Source organism: Amia ocellicauda, chromosome 6 (genome assembly GCF_036373705.1).
Source record: "Amia ocellicauda isolate fAmiCal2 chromosome 6, fAmiCal2.hap1, whole genome shotgun sequence".
Lineage (NCBI taxonomy): Eukaryota > Metazoa > Chordata > Actinopteri > Amiiformes > Amiidae > Amia > Amia ocellicauda.
Genome location: NC_089855.1, coordinates 29,957,219 through 29,979,718, shown reverse-complemented (window position 1 = coordinate 29,979,718; position 22,500 = coordinate 29,957,219). Strand labels below are relative to the sequence as shown.

At 37.9% G+C, this 22,500-nt stretch overlaps 1 protein-coding gene across 4 annotated transcripts in view; it reads left to right on the top strand.

Moving 5' to 3' along the window:
* The window catches only part of kdm6a (lysine (K)-specific demethylase 6A), a 107,235-nt gene that overhangs the window by 64,998 nt on the left and 19,737 nt on the right, over nt 1-22,500 (top strand). For 2 of the 4 annotated variants that reach the window (XM_066706821.1, XM_066706820.1), the window contains 11 exons: nt 5,246-5,300; nt 7,020-7,054; nt 9,025-9,118; nt 11,131-11,257; nt 12,870-12,968; nt 14,993-15,212; nt 15,879-16,013; nt 18,262-18,408; nt 19,015-19,110; nt 19,243-19,350; nt 20,727-21,131. In XM_066706821.1, coding sequence (XP_066562918.1) covers nt 5,246-5,300; nt 7,020-7,054; nt 9,025-9,118; nt 11,131-11,257; nt 12,870-12,968; nt 14,993-15,212; nt 15,879-16,013; nt 18,262-18,408; nt 19,015-19,110; nt 19,243-19,350; nt 20,727-21,131 — 1,521 coding nt within the window. The remainder of the gene's footprint in view (nt 1-5,245; nt 5,301-7,019; nt 7,055-9,024; nt 9,119-11,130; nt 11,258-12,869; nt 12,969-14,992; nt 15,213-15,878; nt 16,014-18,261; nt 18,409-19,014; nt 19,111-19,242; nt 19,351-20,726; nt 21,132-22,500) is intronic. The other 2 variants (XM_066706823.1, XM_066706822.1) reach the window with 1 other exon arrangement.

Below are 22,500 nucleotides of genomic sequence, written 5' to 3'. Positions count from 1 at the left end.
ATTACACTGTTTTCACATGACTTGATTGAAGACCTTTCCTTTTCTTTACATTTAAAGCTACTGTGTCAATGCAGATCTAGCGTAATTGACAAGCCTAACTCTGATGATAAGTTGAATAGAGCAGGGCGTCTTGAGTTTGTGTGCTGTCTGGTGTGTATTACTGTATAGAAACTGCCTCTTTTGAACCAAAATTACAAGCGTTCAAACAAGCGATTTTTAAACCTAGGTGGCTCATTCCAATCAAAAGTTCATGTTTCGTAATAGTTGTTAATCTGGCAAGGGGGTAAGAGTTCATGGAGGGAAGCAGAAGGGCAGCATGCAGTAAAGCATACCTAATAGCCTTGGACAGTGTAGGGAACACCGCTTTATGAGCAGTAGCTGAGCAATGTGCTTAAATTTGGTTTTCCTCATTTTGGAAGAATAAAATGTCACTACAACATTTTGTTTTAAATGCATAATGTTTGTCAATTTGTTTTGGTTTTTAAGTTTTACAATTTATTATGCTATTAATTTATTTTCTTTTATTTTGATTGGCAAAGCCCCAATGCATTGAATGCAAAGCAGCTTTTTGAGTTAAGGTTGTAAAGATGAAAGTAATTCAAACCTAACAAACATGCCTCTCTGTCAGTGGAAATTATTACCAAGGCAGATCACGATCTAAATTATTGCTTTGTACTGATTTCCTTTATTGCAGTTTGGTTAGAATTAAAAACAAAAACAACATCCCAGCAAGGAGCTGCTATACCTGTTTGTAATGTTTTGTCGCAATGATGTACATAACCTCCGTTGCCTGTTTTTGAAGCTAGCTTTCGGCATTTGGTTTGTACGGCCTTGTGGGTTCTTGTGACTGTGATACCATGCATGCAGAGTTGCCATCTGGGCAGACAAACCAAATACAAAAAAGGCGTGCACACGAAAACACGGTAGCTCTCAGCTGTTGATGTATTTTCCTCTCCTTTCATCCTCCTTTTAGACCACAAGCACACCAGCAATAACCAATCCTACAAAAGTATAATGACCAATTCTGTTCTTAGACCAAGCACAGACGGTCTGTGTACAGTCGTAATTGTAATGTACTGTTTTGCATAGGTCACTGTTTTAATGTCTTTATTTGGCTATTATAAGATGACCTGGTCTTTTCATAAAATGGTTCCACCAGGCATTAGCACACCATGCTGACAGAACACTTATTGAAACTGCTGAGGTACTGGAAGAAAGAGAAAGATAATCAATGTTGTTCTATACAGCTTGTTTTTTATGTGATGAAAATGTGGTATTAACAAACAGGGCATCCTACAATGAACTAGGTGTTATCCTTATTACAATGAGCAGTGATGGCTGAGACCACCATATGACAGAACACCAAGCACAATATGGAGCATGCATGAAGAACAGTAATTACTTTTATTTCAAAACAGGGAGGGTCATTTGAAACTCAGATTTGTATTTTATTTTATTTACCAGTTGTTGTGGAAGTTGTTGATCTGGACAGCTCCACTGCTCAGCAAAGCCCATTCAGCATCCCTCAGGGTCTTATGGCAAAGGTAGCTTGAGCAGAAAACGGTATAAAGTGTACTAGTGTGTAAGCAGCTCTGACCTGTGGTCCAGTAGAAATGTGGCCCGGTACCATTGCTGCAGAATTCTTTCCTTGCACCTGCTGTGCTCTGCTAAGCCTTGGGGGTTGATTGGCAAGAGAGAGTGTGTGTGTGTGTGTGTGAGCGAGCGAGCGAGCGAGCTCAGTGTGACGCAGCCCTGTTTCCTGGGGAGGTGGGCGAGTGCTGCCTTGTGCGGCGGACCCTGGAGAGCACGGTAATGAGCTGATCCAGCTGCACGTGAGCCACGTCCTCCCCCTGCCCCTAGAACAAGCCCAGCGAACTGAGCTCTGGCTGCCTGCCAGCTCTTTGATTACGCATTGCTTTCAGTGTCCTAGTTATCTGAACAAAGAAATAGGCACACATCATACTGCTTTGGCTAGAACAGAATAGCTTTTTCCAATTTTGTTTTGGTATTCTTTTTTTAAGAAATATTTTTCTAGATATAGATATGCCCCTTTTTTATTTTTTGTAGCTTGGAATCAAGCTTCAAGTCTCTTTCTCGCGGTAAGTTGGTTTTGTACTGGGGGGTGTATTTGAACTGCTATTCACAGAGTTGGTTGAAATAGTATTGTATACAGTAATCAATACAATTTAATTCTTACCAAACAGGCAAGGTGGGGGGGTGGAAAATCCTGTATAAATGAAGTAGTAACAAATAAACTCAAGTGTGTGTGTGCATCTGTAGTACACAGTATTTCACCCCCACCACACACAAACACACACACCTTCTCCCCTGTGGCCAGATGTGCTCGAGACTTCTGAGCATGACATTATTCAAAGGGTAGAATGAGACTTTCACAATCTGTAACTCAAGATATATTACTCCAGTTAGTCTGTTGTCCTTCTGTATGTAGCACAACACAATTAGAGTTCTGTAATGTGGTTGGGCTGGTTTTCATGGAAGACTGCTTCAGTTTTTTTTTTTTTTTTTTTTTAGTCTTCCCCTCCTCTCTCGCTTTTTCATTTCCATGCAGTGTAAGTGCTAGGAAATGCTCTTATGCAGGAATGGAGTCAATGTTGAATAGACTGTCTGCCTGGAGGTATTGTATATCATCTGAACTGCAGCGGTCTCCTGAATAGTAATCACTGTAAAGCAGAAGCCGGCAATCCTGCTGCAATATCTGACTTGCAGCTGTGCGTTAATAAAGCTTGTGTAGGATACAGTGATGTACGGGGAAACCTTTTTTAGCACCGAGACTTCCTATATCTGGTAATGTCTGCTTTTTGTGCTCTTTTTACTGTTTTTATTGGAGATCTGCTACACTAACCTTCCACATTTGTGATTGTGCTTGAATTTCACTGTAATGGCTGCAGGATATTTTAAGTATTGTGGTAAGGTGTGATATGGTATGATGAATTCATTTTAATGTGTGGTTGACATCTTAGTGTATGCTGGCAGGGTTGTTTTGGGTTTATGGTAGAAATGAAGGTGGTCTTGCTTCCATTTGTGGCACTTGTATTTCTCATGATGTTTGTCTTCTTGAAGTCAGAAAGGCTTGAATTTGTATTTAGGTGAAATCCTCTAAATCTAGAGTTCTCATTTGTAGCTGCTCTGGAAAAGATTTAAGGTTTGTGATGTAACCGGATGTCGCAGTAGAAGAATAAGATTTGAGGCTTTTGAATGGTTTCCTTATTCCTTGTGATTTATATTTTGATTTTAGAATTATCAGAATTGTGTGTGTGGTGTGTGGAATACTCATTTATGTTTACTTTTTGTTTAAAAAAAAAAAAAAAAAAAAAAAAAATCTGCTTCCAGTCATTGAGAACAGGTGGTGAGTGTTAAATGTGAGACACCAGGTGACTACAGGTTATTGAAGGTTAATTATTTTATGGTGGGCGTAGGAGCTTCCTGTTTTGTGAACTGGTATTGTGCATTTACCTCAGACTCTTTGCTACAATGGAGGCTGCTTGTGAAAGCTATTATTGCAAAACCCGAACTGCCTTCCATTGGTAGGTTACCCTCAGTCAGTGGAGAGCTGGAAATGTAGTAGCTTCTCGCTGCAGATTGATTTAAAGCAGGTTCTCTTCGAGTGATATAGCGTCCTGCTGGTAATGCAGTTGTAAAGACGCATGCTCGGAAATAAGCCAGGTGGAGTGTTTATCCGAGGTTTGGGGCCGCCAGTTGTAGGTGGATGTTTCCCGCGTTTGGGGTCCATATGTCTTTTCAACCATGTGGAACTTCAACACAGATTACTTGCTACTTTTAAATGTATAAATGAGTACTTTTCAACAAATTGGTTTAAGTTCCCCCGTCAAGAAATGTGAGGGATGTATAACCTTAATTCTGCCACTACAGCAAGGATTAATTCTTGTAATTTATAATTTGTAAAGGACAGTGACAATTCTTTATTAAATTAACTTCCTACTTTAAGTTTAATCATACAGGGAACATATTCACACCCTGTGTACTTTTTCATCAGTATTGATGTCTATGGATTTGTGAATAACTATTTCATTTTTAGATGTTGATGCCAAGGAATGTGCAATTATGCAGCTCAATTAAATTTATGGAAAAGCCGTGAAGTTTCTCTCCTGGTTTGTATTTTGCTAAATTAAACCTGTGGGTGGAACTATCAAGGAAAATCTGAAAATAAATGCATAACTGGGCTGTTGGTGCCTTTCTGGAGGGTTTTTATAAAATCCTTATTTCGACATTTAAAAGCTTCATTATCAGTCAGGTGTGCAGATGTTGTCCTTGGCTTGCTGCTCTTTCTTTCATTCTCTTTCACTTAGGACCTGTGAACTTTGTAATGAAAGCCTTCAATGGCAACTAGGGAGGTGTCTGACTTGTCAGTGTTTGAGTGAACTAATTATTGTGCTAGGCAGTTAAACACCTTAAAGGTTGTGTAGCCTTTCCTGTTAGTTTCAATTAGAGGGTTTTCACCCTAATGGTGTTCTAAAATCTCAAAAATGGTTTAAATTTGTCTAAAATCTTTAATTTAATGTTTCTGCAGTCTGTGGTAGATGAGTCCCCCAATCTATACATCTATATGATTGGACACACATCTGCTATAGACAAAAGAAAGCAGTTATTTTGTTGACCGCTAAACCAATGGCACTGCACCTCAAGTGGCCATATAGTCACACTGTGTTACACCATATGCTCTCAGCAGGTTCTCCATCCCTCCTTTTGGTAATTTACTTCATGATGCTTTGGTCGTTACTAGCAAATTTTAGGCTGGGTTTTATAACCTGTGTCAAAGGGAAAAGACTTATTGAATGCCTCCATTGGTACATCATGTACATTGTGACTTGTGTACTGGTCTTTCCCTGTGATCGGTCAGAATTGCTGGCCTCCATCATGCCAGTTCTCCCCATCATAGAAACATGACCAGAATTGCTCACTGTTGTCATGTTATGCTCATATTTACCGTACACTATACTCCTTTCTTGGGGAGCTCATTCAGATCCTTGTGTTCTGATGCATGAATATGATTTGAGGAAGTAAGGGAACAGTTTTCCACCCAATGCAAATCTCTTTCAGCGGTTCTTTGGTGCACTGCAAATAGCCACTTCACATGCTTAAACCAATTTTTTTTTTTGAAGTACCATGACAACCAGACTCATAGGGTTGAAACCCCCCTTGCTGTCATACTGTTGGAGATCTTGCTAATATTCTTTTTTTTTTTTTTTTTTTTCCTCTTTAACAGCATTTTCAGCTGGCTTTGATTGACTCAAACCCCTGCACTTTGTCCAAAGCTGAAAGTAAGTAATGTGAATAAACTACTTTTATACCAAATGCCTATCTCTCTATCAGTGCACACACAATAGTGTTGGAGGTTTATTGAGGTATATGAGGAGATGCTTTCAACACTGTAATACATCAGTTTAATTATGAAATCCAGTGTGTTTTTGATCAATGGTTTGTCAGTTTTTAATAAAAACGCATGCAGGAAGATTCATCTTTCCTGGATATGCTTTTTATTTAATTTCCCTTGCATGGCCATTTAGTATTTTCCTGAGATGCTGGTTGCCAAGGAAACCCATCAATCCCCAATCCCCTCAAGTCTTTAAGCACAGGCTTTAAAACCAAACATGGTTGTGAGATACGTGTTTAAGTACCTGCTGTTTTAACCTGGCTCATTTAAACATGGGTTTATAATTTAATGGATGGAAAACTCTTTAACATTTTTATTAATATTGCAAGTGTAACTAATTAATATGTAACCTTAAAATAGTTGTTTTGCTTGTATGTTAGTGCTTTGTATTTGTGCAATGCTAATACAGGGTATGAAAATAGTAAGGGTCCCCAAATGCAGAACAGAAGTCCCTGTTTTTTTTTTTTTTCCCCCAACCTCTTTTGGACGTTTGAAGCCTTATATTTGATGCCTGTTTTGCTTTCTTTGGAAACACTTGATTTTAGAAGGGAGCAGATAGAATGGGGCATATGCATAGTCTTATAAATGAAATGGATCCAGTCACCAAAAAATGTAATGTGCGTTTGTTCCAAATACTTTGTTGTTAGTAATGTGTGTTTGATTAAGTAAAGTGCAATTGTATAAATGCAGTTATGGTCTTAATTATTTTTTAGTTTTTTTGTGCTACCCATCCTTTTGTGATTCTTGATTAGTTTTTGATTTCAGAACAGCACACATTCTTTTTTGTGGAACAAAAAACTGAGAAAAGTGTATGAAAGATATCATGCATTATTTCTATAAAAATTCAGTGGAGAAAACTTTTCTAATCCTCGACAGTACAAATTCAGACTTGGTTCGGTTTTGTTTGTTATAACACATTCTTCCTGTGTAGCCACACTCACTTCCTGTGTTCCATCACAGTTTTTCATCAAGAACAGTATATTGTTCTGTGTGATTAAACAGAAGCATAACTATTCTTAACAACCACAAATATAGTCATTTAAGAAAGTGTGTGTGGAATCAAATGCTATTTCTTAAATTGCATGCAAAGTAATATGGGAAACCTGATTCAGAAGGCCTAAAACCAAGTGCTGTCTCATCTCCACCCCCACCCCCCCAGTTTTGGGCTGACTTTCTAGACAATCTAAAAGGTTAGCATCTCCGTTAGGTGAGCACACCAAGAAAATAAGGATTAAAGTGTTATTATGCAATATAAATGCTTTCATAAATCGATTTCAATTTCTCTTTATCCGTTTGCATCTTGATAAGCAGAAATGACAAAAATATTGTTTTTCAATTTAAGTTTGACAGACCTTATCAGAACCAGCCAAGCAACTTCAGTCTTATGAATTTGAAATGATCAGGCAGAGTCAGTCCAATTGATTACCTATGTAGTATTCACCAGGCGCATAAATGTATCTATTTAATATGGTTTCTAGTCTGGGTTTATTTTAGTTTTTTTGCTTTTAATCTTTTCAAAATACTGTAATTCTAATGTAATTAATGCTCGCTTTAGTTTCTTTAGAAAGTATTTCAATGGTTAATATTTTTTATTTCTCTTCCACAGTTCAATTTCACATCGCGCATTTGTATGAAATTCAGGTAAGTTGATGTTTTAAAACTGGCTGTATTGACTTTTTATTACATAGATCTGGCCTACAATTGAAATTAATCAATTTAATCTGTTTAATTTTGCTCTGTACAGTTATGATAACCTGGGCCAAAGGGGGGGTTGGGGGAGAGGTCTTAATTGCAGGTAAATACACACATTTTCTGAAATAAAATTACACAGGACAGTAAGATCGTACATTTGCTTAGGACCTCATGGTACATTTGCAATTACATAACTGAAAATAAACCCGGACTATCACATTTCTGTTCATGTTTAGACAGTGCAGTTCTTTCATATGGAAGCACACAAGCAAGCAGAATATCATTGAGCATCTGGTGACATTTTTTTTCTTTTCCTGTTTTAAGTTTTGCAGCAATTTGTCAAATGTAGTCTCATACTGCCCATCTCTCGGCGGTAATGGAGCTGTAAATAATTAACACACATGGGAGGCTGACTCGCAGCGTTCCTTTGAATCCCTAGAGGGAGTTGTGGCTTTTTTTTTTTTCCTCAACCCCCACCCTCCTTTCTTCTAAACATTATAGGAGGGCTAGGCTGTAAAGGGGGGAGGCCATACCCAAACCTCTTTGAATGAACTCCCTGACCAGATGAATGTCTTTAGGTCAACTACTTTCCCCTCAGCGCTCACCTGCCTTGCTTCAGCACCTTGTTAACTCATTAACTATGCCCCAGGCTCTTCTGATTTTTTTTTTTTTTTCTTTTTTGTGTGCAATAATGCAAGCTTAAATAACAAGGTGCTTGTATCATATAGGTGTACATTTATTAATAGTTGTTATATGGGTTATATCTCCAAGCTCACAGTCTTAAAACCTAGCCTTTAATTCCTCTGTCCTAAATATAGTATAGTATTAATGAGTTTATCCTTCAACTATTTCTATAATTTTAGTTTGGTCTTCTCTGTTATGTGAATGAAACATGGTAGCTTGTCTCTTCACACCTTCCCCACCCCCAGCTTAGGCTTTTAGATGTAGATTTTAATGTTTCTTTTGCTTATTGATTTAAAAAAATATATTGTTAGCCCTCCTTGCCTGGCAGGATGTTAGATTATAATGTCGGCACAGTCTGCCTGGTATTTGGCTGCTCTCTGGGAGGTTCCTGCTGCAGAGAGCTGTTGGACAGCTGCTGGTATTGCATTTCAGCAGCATATTTGATGATCACAGACACGTCAGTCTGCTATTGTTTGTGCTTTGCATTAAGTTGTTTTCTTTCTAGGAATGCATGGCTTTGGTGGAAAATTAGCACTAGTGTGTGTGGCGGTGTAGGGCATGGGCAAACATGAGGTGCTTTTATTTCCCTTCAAGGTCAAAGGTTTTTCACTTCCCTCTGTTGTCCGAAACACTTGCGTTTAACCTGATCTCATGTTTGGCTTAAGTCAAGGACTGTTTACTTTGAAATGCATTTACTGTTGACTATGGGAGTGGGCAGGCCAGACACAAGAGGCCTTAGGGAAGCTTTCTTTTATTGCCAATGTGCTGTGAGCCATAAAGGTGTGGTGCTTTGGGAATAGTTTATTGGGACTGATAAGAAGTATTCGTGCTTGGGAATTGCTTCCATAAAATATGTAGCCAGGTCACTTGTAAAAATAAATCAAGCTTCCTTTCAGGCGTTTAAAGTGGCGTTGCTGTAGAGTGCTTAAAACTGCCTCTTACCATTCGCACCACAAGAAAAACACCTCGTGTGCTGTCTGCATGATCTGAAATCCCAGGTAGTGACCCTCCCCCAGCGTCCGTCTGTTCCTTTTAGGACCACAAGGCTCCCCAGTGCTTTTAATTTGGTCATTTCCTCCTCGTGATTAGTCTGAGAGCCTTCACACACGGCCTCTGTCCAAGGGTCCTTTGGCCATTGTTGCGCCTGTTTTGGTGTAGAGCTATAAAGTCCAATTGCTTTCTGTCTGGCAAATTTTTTTTTTTTTTTTTTTATATACACTCTTCTCCATTTGCAGAAAAAATACCGCACTGCAAAAGAAGCGTATGAAAACCTTTTGCAGACAGAAAATCTTCCTGCACAGGTGAAGGCAACTACCCTGCAACAATTAGGTAGGTATTTTGTTTTTTCTGTAACCCCCGAAAACATGTGCATTCTTTATTAGACCTACATTTCCCTCGAGCTGTAGCCTATAGGTTTGAAGAAAATGGCAAACAAGTGCGAGTTTTTGATTGGGAAACACTTTTTTGCAGGTTTAAATGTAATTTTTAGCCAGTTCTTGTAATGGAAAACAATGTATTTAATTATGGGTTTATTTTTTAACTTTTCTAACACCTAACAAAAAAAAAAAAAAAGGGGGGGGGGGGGGGGTTTAAGTCCTCCCACACAATTTATGAACACTAGTTTTTTGTGTTATCCGTGCTTTTAATAGTTGTTGCCGTCCGGTTTATGAAGCTGTAATTCCCAAAAGAAAGTGATTTAGAATGAAGGCTCTTGTGCTCCCAATAGACGGAGTTTCTCAATATAAACTTTTCACTCTTCATAATCCTTACCCCATATTTAGTTGAGATAATTACTCTGATTAAGTGTTTAATTTTATGATCCGTGGCTCTAACAATTATGTTTACCTCAGCAAGGAGAGTATGAATCATACAGTACTGTATCAGCCTCACTATTATATGGATGTTTTTTTGTTAGTTATTACAGTTTTTAGTCCAGTTTCAGTGCAGTTGCCTTGGTTAAATCTTGGTGTATCAGAGGATCTCTTAAGCGAAATTGGATTGAGAAACCTTGCTTGGTGTGTTGCCCCTGCAAATGGGAAAATAATATTTCAAAGGCTGTCTTGTCATAGTTCAGAGTTTAATCAATGACATGAGTCTAACAGTCTGGTCGCTTGCTGAAGGGGTGCATTCCTTGTGGGGAGAATATTGTACCTTGTCTTATTCCAAATGAACTCACCACAGCTTTATAAAGTGCTTAGCTTGTAAAAAATATTGATATACAGCTCTTGAAAAAATTTAGACCACTGCAATTTTTTTTTAAATCGGCACCTCTACATGTATGGCAGCCATACCTTTCAATTCATATTTGTATTTGGAATTTGGGAGAAATGTCAGTAGTTTATAGAATAAAACAAAAATGTTCATTTTACACAAACACATACCTATAAATAGTAAAACCAGTGAAACTAATATTGCAGTGGTCTCAATTTTTTTCAGAGCTGTATATTATCCCAGGTCTGAGGTGACCTTATTATTATTTTTTTTAATGAAGTGTTTGGCAGAAGGTTCCAGTATTCCCTTCCCTTCTCTCTCCATGTTGTCAATGCAGTTTTCCTTAGTGACTCTTTCTGTACTATCCTCTGGAGTCTTTCCAGGTTTGCCTGATGCAACAACTCCTTATTATTGTATTAGTGTTTGCTCCCTCCCCCACCCCCAACACACACACACACACAACCCTGCAAAACATTGACACGTTCTTTCAAAGTGTCTCACTTTAGACAGTTACCCTGTTATAAAACCGTTTAAATCGTTGGTGGAATTGCCCTTCTTGGAGCTGTTGCCATGGTGACTCCCATTGTAGGCGGTTAGCCACAGGTGTTTGGAATACGAGTAGGCTTGTGTGTATGTTTCGGTGTGTGCGTTTCTGTTTCTGCGTGGCTGCATTCCCAGCAAAGGCCAGGGGGGCAGTGTTTTTTAGTGTCTGGGAGCCGTCACTACTTCCTAACAACTGCTTCGGTGTCTGATTTTGGGGAGGCGGCGTGTTGTTTGGACATGGGTATCTCCGATGGTGTCTTTGAAGACCGTGGTGGCGGCCCTCCCACCTCCCCCTACCCCTCCCTATGTCTAGCTTGGACTGAAGGTCTTCTGCAAACAACAACCATTTGCTTGGTTTGAGACACCTCAGGGTTTCTCTTATTGTTGTTTTTTTGCACGTCTGCCTGGATGAAGCCTTTTGCATTTGCAGAGTTCTTTAATGCAGTTTTTGTAGCGATATTCTTCCCCAACAGTTGACCGTTTTTCAAATGAATAACGGTTTGCAGGGATGTTCCTTTTTTTTTTTTTTTTTTTTTGCCTAACTATTTTCTCTCTCCTTCCTCCTCCTTGACTTTTCTTCACCTCAGGCTGGATGCATCACACAGTGGATCAGTTGGGAGATAAAGCCAATAAGGAAAGCTATGCTATTCAGTGTCTGCAGAAGTCTTTAGAAGCAGATCCAAACTCTGGACAGTCTTGGTACTTCCTTGGCAGGTAATCTTGTTTGTTATTAATATATCCTGTGCACTTTAGCTTCCAAGTCGAGCTAGTATAAGATATTGCTTGGAGACAGTTTTTTTCTTTTTTTTTTTTTTAAGATAAAAAAAATATCTCTAGGATAGTTTTAATTTATTTTTCTGGCTGCATGTACTGCATGTATATATATATAATATATATATATATATATATATATATATATATATAAAATCTCATGCGTGTGTATGGATGTGCTTATGAATGTGTGAGAATGTATTTGTAATTGAAGGCAAATTGTTCTAATACACAGAGGCTATTAATAATGCCACTTTTTGTGCTTTTGGATATATTGTAGTTCATATCCAATGTATTTTGTAGAACTATTAGTATTTGTATGTTTGCATATCTTACTCAACTTTTGTAATATTACACCAAATACTTTAGTTGCATATCTCCCATGCACCTTCTCATCACTTTTAAATATTAATATGGTGGTTTCAAGTTTATTTTTGGTGAGGGTGAAATGGAGAACAAATCTGATAGGAGGACTCCAGCTCAATGCTGAAGGCAATATCCATTTTCTATTGTAAATACTTTTTTTCTGCTTAAGGCCATAGTCAGTTTAAAACTGAGTTCTTATCAGATCTCTAGCTTCTAACGTTACGCTTTGATGCTTTATTTCACCTACATTTGTGAAAGTGATTTTTCTGTCGCTAAACTGCTGCTGCTCCCTCAGAAAACTTGAATAGTTTGTTTTAGTTCGATTTTCTTTTCATTATACAAACCTATTCACACCGATTTCCTCCAGGGTTTGTGGCCCATACCCGTCTGCTTGTGTTTAAAGAAAGTCTGAGTGAACAAGGCCTAATCAAGTCTAGCCCCTTGGGGTTCAACATCAAATCTGGAAAAGGCTTGAACCTGAGGCAGCACACTCATAAATCAGCCCCGTAACTTATTGTAGCCATTAAAAGATCACAGAATTGAGAGAAGTAGACATGAACCTTTCAATACCTTAACTTTTTTGTTCTGAAGATGTGCAGATAGTCAAACATCCTTTCAGATCATTGAATTTTTTTTTTTTTTTATATAATTTAATACATATACTGAAATAATGCAATAAGCAAAGTCTTTCTGGATGCCACCACTTCCGACCTTGTCATTATGATGTATTATTCAGAAGTCAGAAGTTGGCCAACCCTGAAGATATTTGTGTAGCATACCAGAATATCGGTGCTTTGTGTAGACCAGGACTGACCGTGTGCAGCCGCGAGTGCACTCATTATCGTGTCTAGTGTGTGCTCTGCTGTGTAGATAAACCTCCTTAAGCCATCCCTTGTCATGGCAGCGTGTACGGCAGGAGTAACCCGGGAACACGTGGCACTTTGTATTGAAAACAAAATGACCGGAAACGAGCCAGGCTTTCTGTGGCATTGTAGACATCACACTAAGCTGTCTGGCTGGTTCACCCATGTTTCTTTATGGTTAAACAAATGTTTAATTAAAGGCTAAGGCTTTACCCACATTAACTCTTACATTGCTTTCTGTACCAAGTTTCCTTCCAGCAGAAAAGCGATTTAATCAATCTGTCTGTGTGCCTCCATTAATCCAAGCTTGTCATTCTCTCTTGCAGGTGCTATTCGAGTATTGGAAAGGTTCAGGATGCCTTTATTTCTTATAGGCAGTCGATTGATAAATCAGAAGCCAGTGCAGACACGTGGTGTTCTATAGGGTAAGGACCCCATGAATTTTGATTCTCCCCATTTCCTTGCAAATGAAAATTAGATGTAAAACTTGCAGTATTTTAGAGCAGAGAAGGGGGCTATTACTCTGTACATTTCCATTCACATTGGCCATATATTGGTAATAGATTAAACCTAATTCTGTTTTGAATGTAATGTTAATCTATATAACATTTCTAATTTTCAGCTTATGCAACAAACTTGAGCAAATTGCATTTATTTCAAGTTTTATAAATAAGGACATGCTTTTTCACAAATAGTTTTATTATATTAACCTTGATGTTTTTATGGTGATTTAGATTTCATAATCTGAGAATTTTTTACATTTATTCAAATTTCCTGTTTTAATTTAGCTCATCTATCTCTCTCCAAATCTTGATCTTGATTTTTCCAGATGTCGTCCTCCTCCTCCTTGCAGGATAGCCCATTAATGATCTGCTAGCTAACTCTAAGTGACAGGTGTGCCAGCGGTTCAGTGAGAGTAGCTTGTTTTGACAGGACATAGGTAATTTGGGTGTATACATTTAGTTGTGGGTTGGTACAGGATTCAGTGCAAGAGTTGTAATGGCAAATCAGGGACAGTGGTTGATAGGTGTCATAGGTGTGGGGTTGAGATCTTAACACTTATTTATTTTTAATTAGAATCTTTTTTTTTTTTTCCAGTACAAGTTGTTTTTTAATTACCTATTGATCGGGGAAATCACCTTTTTGAAGTCTGTCCCCTTCAAGAAGACTCTTCCATAACATCTCTTTCAGTTGAAGAAAACAAGCTTTGCCCCTAATTTCTGCTGTTTGAATTTAAACTCATTAAAGTTTCCAACTGAAATATCAACATTAGCCACTCAGTTTTCTTGTTAGTATTAAGGTGCTGCAGTGTTTGCTTTATTGCATTTTGGAGATCAGTTTTCAATGAATAGATAACGTAGACGTCATGAATGCTCTTCCAGATCAACTGGAAATTAGATTTCCCCGGCTTCTTGAGTGATGTCAGTCGTTTCACTAAACAACCATGTATAAATACCCTTAAATAAAAATCTATTTGAAAAAGTTCCTGAGGCATATATTGTTGACTCCAATTAAATTTTTATACTAAATATTTTTCTACATTTGGAAATGATTAAAGTCATCCTTGATTTTCATGGTTTGTACGCAATTCCCAGTAATGTTACCAAAAAAGCCCTGGAAAGTAATTTGCCAGTGCTTCTAATTTCTTTAGAAATTGATCGCCAGAACATTATAAAACAAGCAAACGCTACAGGAAACGGAGAAGTTAGCATTGATAACTTGTCTGGAAAGGTATAGCCCTTCAGATTTACATTTTAATCCTATGCAGTTGTATTTGCTTTGTGAAAGTGTACACCACAAAAAACAAGATGGAATATTTCACTACCAAATCCTTTTGAGAATCGCTTTGATATTACACTCCTGGACTTGATGCAACAATGGCATTTGGTTTCTTTGAAGATACCCTTGTTAGACATGTTTTTTTGTTTGTTTGGAAAATGGAAAAAACTCAATTTTAATTAGGAATCAAAGTGCAGGATTAATTTGGGGATTATTTAATTCTTAGTGGATGATAGTATTTTGAAGACTGCCTTTAAAATATTATTGGGGTTGTAATGTAATTAGAACAGATAACTACTAGAAGACAACTTGCACTTATTGTGTTTTTTGAGCTGTGGGTCATCTGGCAAGAATATATGATGCCTGCTAGATTGACTGGGAAATTAAGCAAACATGCACAGGCTATAATTATAAGTGGAGAGTTCGATCTACATGGCACTTGTGGGTTGCAGATACACAGGCACAGCTGCCAGCTGCAGGGTTGTGATTGTTTCCCTGTGGAAGGTTCAGAATGTGTAGTGGGGGGGGCTTAGCTTAAATCTGTGAAAAGAAAACGGGAGCTCAAGGACATGGCGGTTCCCTTTTTTTTTTTTTTTCTTTATAAATCTGTGGAGATTTCACAATTTGTTCCTCCCTCTTTCTCTCTCTCCCTCCCTTCCCCTCTTCTTAGTGTGTTGTATCAGCAGCAGAATCAACCGATGGATGCATTACAGGCCTATATCTGTGCTGTCCAACTGGACCACAGCCACGCTGCAGCCTGGATGGACCTGGGCACCTTGTACGAATCCTGTAACCAGCCTCAGGATGCCATTAAATGTTACATTAATGCAACAAGGAGCAAATCGTGTAGTAATACCTCTGCCCTCACATCCCGGATTAAATACTTACAGGTAGAAACTGTTTTGTTCCGTCGCAACAGGTCATTTAGCTGTGAGGTGGGGGTCGTCATAGGTGTCCTGCTTTTTGGGCTCTGTTTTTGTTCTTTGTGTCTCCCTTTTTTGTGTGTTTAATTCTTTGGGAGGGTGGGTGTTTCCCTGCAGAGTTTCCTTACAGCCTCAGTGCCGTGTGTATTCACCGAGGCCCCACTGAGGGGCTGTATTTGTTTTTTGTTTTTCTTTATTTTGCATCCATTGATTTTGATAAATTACTTTATTATTGTTTTTAATTTTAATTCAGTGGTTGAGATTTGAATATGGACAGTATTCATGTTAATGTGTATGAGTGAGAGAACATTTTCACCAGTACATTTTGAAGCATAATTTCATGGCATTAAGACACCAGCTATTTTCACAGACTTTTTATTAATTTAAAATTGATTTTCATTCATTTAAAATATATATATATACATACATAAATATATATATTTGTTACATATTTATATGTAATCAGCCCAGACCTCTCCCCAGGAGGCATATGATACCCTTGAAATATTTTTTTTTTTCCTCTCTAAAGATTGTTTCTTTGCTGAAGTATATCACAGTGGCAGATTTAGTAGAAGATCAGAGTGCGTATTCCTTAGATCAGTATTAAATGTGTTTTTACGTAATTTTTCCTAGGCTCAGTTGTGTAACCTTCAACAAAGTAGTCTACAGAGTAAAACTAAAATGCTTCCTAGTATTGAGGAAGCATGGAGCCTACCAATCCCTGCAGAACTTACCTCCAGACAGGGCGCGATGAACACAGCGCAGCAGGTGAGAAGAGATAGACCGTCCTGTAGAAACCCCAATAAGGGCCAGCCTCACTAAACACTTACGCCAGTGAGAGAACTCCTCTTGTGCAAGGAAAAACAAAAGTGGAACTGTTAGGCTAAGATCAGCCATATCCCTGCCACCGAGTTGTGCGGCTGAGGGATGAGCCCTGGTCCGTTTCCCCTCAGCTCTGCACCTCTGATGCGAGGCATCAGGAAGTTCAAGTAAATGCTGTTAAACCAGCATTGATCACTGTGGCCTTTTTTGTATTTTTTGTATTTATTTTGTTTATTGGCAACTCAAAAATGATGCATCTGATCAGAGGAACCTAAACCGAATGGAACTCAAGGCACGAAAAGATAATTTTGGTGTAAAGCTCAGGTGAAACAGACTTGATTTACTGTTTATCCTAATCTCTTTATGTTGAGGTTTGCAAAGGCTTGCATTTTTGTTTCTCCTTTTACAATTGGAGAAAAATGTATTGAAATGAAATCAAATTGCACACTGAAGGTAATGGTTAGTGAAAGTGGCCCTGTATTTTGTTACTTTTATTTTTATTACTATTACTATTATTATTATTATTATTATTATTATTATTATTATTGACGGTATTAATCATCCATTTTAAAATGACTAACTTCAATCTGAATCTGCACATCATCAAAATATGACACTAGCTGTCCATGCAAATTGAAAAAGGCAAAAAAAAATCAAAACAATGACTCATAACTTGAGACGTGTGGTTGTGGTTCAAGGTTTCAGTAGTGCATTTTGTAGGTTTCTTTTGTCTTGGTATTGTTTTAGAAGTCTTAAATTCTTAGTCACTTTTATTTGTCCCCTTATTGTTCTGGCAGCTAGTGTTAATTATCCCGTGTGCCCCAGTTTCGTTCCTTCTGTGTTACTTGGGGAAGGCTGATACCTCAATGCATTTCCATTCAATGTGCACTACAACACCGTATACTCGTTGCAGCACTATTTTATCATTAAAGATTCTACTTTCTGGGGGATGACTTTTATTTTTCCGTATTTTTCTTTATATTTCTTACCATGACATCCATCAGTTATCTTAATAGTTAAATGTACAACTCATTCATTTTTTCAACATGTAAGAAACAGCTAGCCATTTAATTGAAACTTCATGGATGACTGAATGCAAACTAATTTGTTAAATGTCTATTGGTAAAGTTTAATGTGCATCAAGATATGTACCTGTTTATGAAAACTCTTTATGCAATATATATATATATATATATATATATATTTTATCTTGCTGTGCATGAGTTCTATGTTATGTTTATCTTTACCTCTTTATTTACTGTAGCCTTCTCACGTGAATTATTAGGAATGCAGTCATACCTATTCTGAAAGATCACTAATAACCAAAAATTCTCACTGCAACGTAGAGTACAAATTAGGCTCCAAAACAACATTATAGAAAGGTAATTTTATTCCCCCTGTTCTAGTGCAAGTGCTTTGGAGTGGGCTAAAACCTTGACATTTTTAATCTGATTTTGTTTTCCTTTTCAATAATTGGTACACCAAAATAAAGCTAGAACCGTTCCGATACATATGTTAGTTTGTTTTTAAAATTCAGGTATTAGTCACAATTTAGGACTGATAGTTTAAAATTTGAGAATGTGATAGCTATGATGAGGTACAGAAAAATAACCATGTATTGCAGTGAAAGGACATGAGAAAGGCCTCTTAACAGTAAGTAATGCGTTAGAGATTAACTGCACGATCTTCTATGCCCACATATCTATTGGTTTTTGATAGCATTTTAGCACTTCTATATATATTATTTTATACACACACATTAACAGACTTGGGTGGATAGGTATGTATAACATTTGCATGAGCTTTCATTTTGAAATATTCAGATATATACGTCTTTGGTTTTCATGGTATCTCCACACATAACTGTAAGGTGTGGTTTAAAGTGTGATTATATCATGCTCAAATGTGTTAACAGCTCTCATAATCACTTAATTTTTCAGATTGGCTAACTAGACCTTGTGTTTTTGTTGTACTGCAGTAGAAGTCATTCCTGTTGTGCTAAATTGGTCTACAGACATTGAGACACAAAACTGATGTACTTATTTTTTTCAGTTCATTTGCATGGTCATTAATGTGAGAGAATTCCTTAGAATAAATGTTTTTATGTTGCGGCAAAACCTCCTGCAATGACTTAAGTGTGCAGATGTGAAGAAAGTGAAAACATCATGTCTGTCACTCTTACTTTCTGTTGTAGGCCTGTAAACCTCATCAGAATAATGATGTAGGCCTTGGACAGCCACAAATGCCCCAGCAGTCATTGCCTCTACACATGGCTCCTTCTGGCCAAGTAGATGATCAATCCAGTCCTGCCAAGAGAAAAAGAACATCAAGCCCAACCAAGGTACTTTCAGAGAGGATCTTCTGCTGGAACTGTGCAAACATTTTAAGCCAACTATATTTTGTTACTTTTATTTTTTCAGTAGTTATACAATTGTAAAAGGTTTATATTTGTTCAATAGAAATGTAAAATGTAACCAGACAAGTGGGAGCCATGTGTAAGTGTGTGAAAGTTGTCCAGGTGGGTGTTTTTAATAAGGGTGTTAATTTCAGTCGCTCACTAACAATTGTGGAGGTATACATACTGTATGAATTCGTAACCCGAAGACGGATCAAGTTTTGCAAAGCCAAAGCCCTACACCCCAGGGAAGGACAAGATACCACCAGCACCTTCCTTCCTTCATTTGATCTTAAGACATTGATCTACTAACTAAGTACTTCAACTGACTGATGTTTTTTTTTATAGTTTGCTATGACTCGCAAAGTTTAAACATTAAATTTTGTACTGCCCTGCTGGAGGATTTTTTTTTAGGTTACGAGTGTGGGCTTTGGAGATGCATCAGATTTTTTGTTTGTTTTCTTATCTAGCCCAATCTAGCACTGTGGTTTTGGCTGTTGCAAACTATGCACTTCACTGCTTTTAATGTATGCTCTCCTGTGTTCAAAACAGAATACTCCAGATTCCTGGGCAAGCAGCCACACTGTTTCAAACAATCCAGTACAACAGCAAGTTCCTAACTGGTACTTAACACCACCGAAGTTACAGGTACATCATCCTTGGCTATGCTTTTTTTTTTTAAAGCCCAAGGGAACAGTGAAGTGCTGTGAATGGTTGGGAAATGTGGCAGGGCATGTATATCACTGACCTTTTTGCCATCTCGCTCCCTTCCTAATTAAGCTTCTGGATCAGTTACGGACTAACAGGCAAAACCTGAAGCCAGTTCAGCTGCAGATGTTGGAACAGCTGGAGGGGCAGTTTGCTTTGATGCAGCAGCACCAGCAGCAGGTGAGAGAGGATTGTAACTTCTCTCCAGACTCCACATTCTTGAGCTGGAGAAAATGCGTATATGGGTTGGATTGTAAATGTCTCTTACCTTCATATTACGGAGGAAGGTTCGTTTCTGAAAGGAGGAAGTAGGTGGAAAATGGGAGCACGTTGTGTATCTAAAACTTTACAGGAAGGATAAATACCAAATACTGAATCTGTAAAGCAAAATGAATCTGTCCTCTAAAAATGGCTTTGATTTAGTGTTTATTTCTGCAGGTAGAGATACAAAACCAGATTGTATAAAAGTGATGGGATTTGCGGGCTTTGGTACAGATTGAGCACATTTGTACTTTACAATGTGTACTAGTATAATATGAATAGCTTGTATGCTTTTGTTATAGTATCAGTTTATGAATCTTGATTCTCCACAAATTGTTGTGTACCCTGTTAGTCCAAAACTTCAACGCAGAACTGAGCATGATAGTTTCACGATGGTCCATAAGTACACCAGGTTTTGTGTAATCTTCTATCAGTGAAATAGTTTTCTACACATAAGAATATCAGAATAAAAGTCCCAAGCTTACGCATTCAGACCTACTAACACTTTTCCCAACAGCCAGGATAGAATGATTTTAAGTATAATTGCAATGCTTGTTCCATGATTGGTTGAAGTAAATTTACTCTCATGTGCCCATAACCGGCCTCCTGTTCATGCAGTGAATTCATAAACCACAAACGCAGGCTGGTCCTGTCAGCTGTAATGAGGCTACTAGAGCTGTGCAGAGGAAGCCTATTCATCTCCAAAAGAGAGGAAGTCTGTTGGGAACTCAACATGTAGGACTGTGCACTTAAGCAATGCTATATCTACATCTCTGATATATTACCAACTAACTTCTCAGTAAACAATTAATTCAACTTTTGTTTGAATATACTTAATGTATTGTTGGCTAGCTGTTACATGTCATGTTTGTGTGTATAGATTGTTGGATAGTGATCTATCTATATTTATTAGTGTTTTTTTTTGTTTAATTTAAATTCTCTAACTAGCACAGGGGCTATGTTCCATGTATCCCTTTAGTTATTGATCTTCCGCAGCAAGGTGTGTTAAGCAAATAAAGCCCTGTGTGGACTGCAAAGGGAGTAATCACAGTACCAAAAATGTCCTATTCGGTCCATTGGCGTATATATAATAGTGGTGGGCAACACTGATCCTTGAACACTGGAATCTTCTCGGCTTTGTTCCACATCCATTAAAGCATCATCTCCAGGTTGTTAGCAAATTAGAGAGCCAAAAAATAACTTCCAGGACTATGGCTGCCCACCACTGGAGAACACTACAAGGGGTCATTCCTTGAGATGGGGCTGATGTTTGTTTTTTGTTTGTCCCTGCTCAGATGAGACAAAATGTCGGACAGGTGCGACCAGCTGCTCTTCCGAACGGGCCAACTGTCGACTCTTCACTGCCTACAAACTCGAACTCTGGTTTGCAGCCCCACGTGGCTCTGGCCAGAGCCCCAAATGTCCTGCAGCCTGCAGTGCGGCCGGCATCTTCTGGCCAACCACTCGCCAACGGACCTTTCCCAGCAGGCTCTGCTCCCTGCAGCACAGCTGGAATGCTGGGTAACACAGACACTATTTCTGTAGGCAATAATCACACGACAGGAATGGGAAGCAACGGAAACGTGCCTTACCTGCAGCAACACGCACTAAGTCTACCTCATAACTGCACAAACCCGACCAGCAGCAGCAACAGCGACGCAGAGGAGCCGTGGAAAAACCAACACGTTAACTCCACTCAGGTACCTGTTCCCAGCCTTTTCTTTTTTCTCTGTGTATATGTGGATTACTTTGATTGATGGAGTAAATCTTATCATTGCTTGCTCGCTCAAAATCAGGCAAACGTTCAAATACCAACAAAGCAACAAATTGATTGTTCCATTTCGTATGTACTATTTAGTCATGCACTCCAAAGGTGGTATATTTTTCAGCTATTTAGCAAAAAAATAATTCAAATCTAAAGAAAATTTGGCCACAAATGAGTTGGTCTACTCCTTCTGAAGTTAAAAAAAAAAAAAAAAAATCTATGAATCAGAAAAACAAAAACAATGCTACTTGCTACTACATGGCAATGTTTTTTTTTTTTTTCTACAACTTTACACAACTTCATTAGCATGTGAAACTGCCCAGCTGCTGACATTTCTTTGTCTTGATTTTCTTAATATTCTTCATCCATATAAACCTTAATCTACAGAGAATGTTAGAATAGTGTAACTTAAGTTCAAGGTACTTCTTGGAAACTTTTTTTTCTATCTCTTCATATCTTACACAGCAAGAGTTCGTTTATTACAGAAACCGCAGACGGCTTTCATAAATGAAATGCGCTGCGTGGGTCTTTCAGCATGAGACTCATTTTTGAATAACTGAACAAAACTTCAGCAATCGAGCACACAAACTCAAGGGCAGGATCAATGCTAATGTGTAAGGCTCCACAGATATGAAAGTTTTGAAACTGTCTTTGCTGTCGAGCAACATTCCCTGTACAAGGTCTACCCAATTCTTCTCTCTCTCTCTCCTCTCTCACTATTTCTATCTATATTTATATAATTGCTTGCCATGTGTTATTGCAGCATGTCAGAAATTAATTCTGATAAAAAGCCTTGGGAAATGAAGTCTGTTTTGACTCAATTTAAATGAATAGATGTAGCTTGCACTGTATAGTGGTTATGAATGTATTATTATTTATAGATTTATCTTGGTTTTATGAGGTAGATTTTTGCTTTTTTGGCCCCATATAAAAGACTATCCATAGTCTGATACATGAATGACTAGGCTGTAACAGACGAGCAATAATATTTATCGCTAGTTTTGTGTGTTAATTTAAGTCAATGACAAACATGTTACTGCATTACTTCATGGTTTATATTACAGTAGAAAAGTAATTGTTTTCATTCTTTAGATGACACTGTTTAAGAGCAAGCTGAAACCCAGTATTGGGATCTGGTCTCAGCTGTATTCCAGTTGAATTAAAATAATCGATCTACAGATAACGGTCATTGGAAATGGATTTGTTTTGGATGTTCAGTGATATTCTTGTGTGTGTGTCTGTGTGTATATATGTGTGTGTGTGTGTGTGTATATATATATATATATATATATATATATATATAT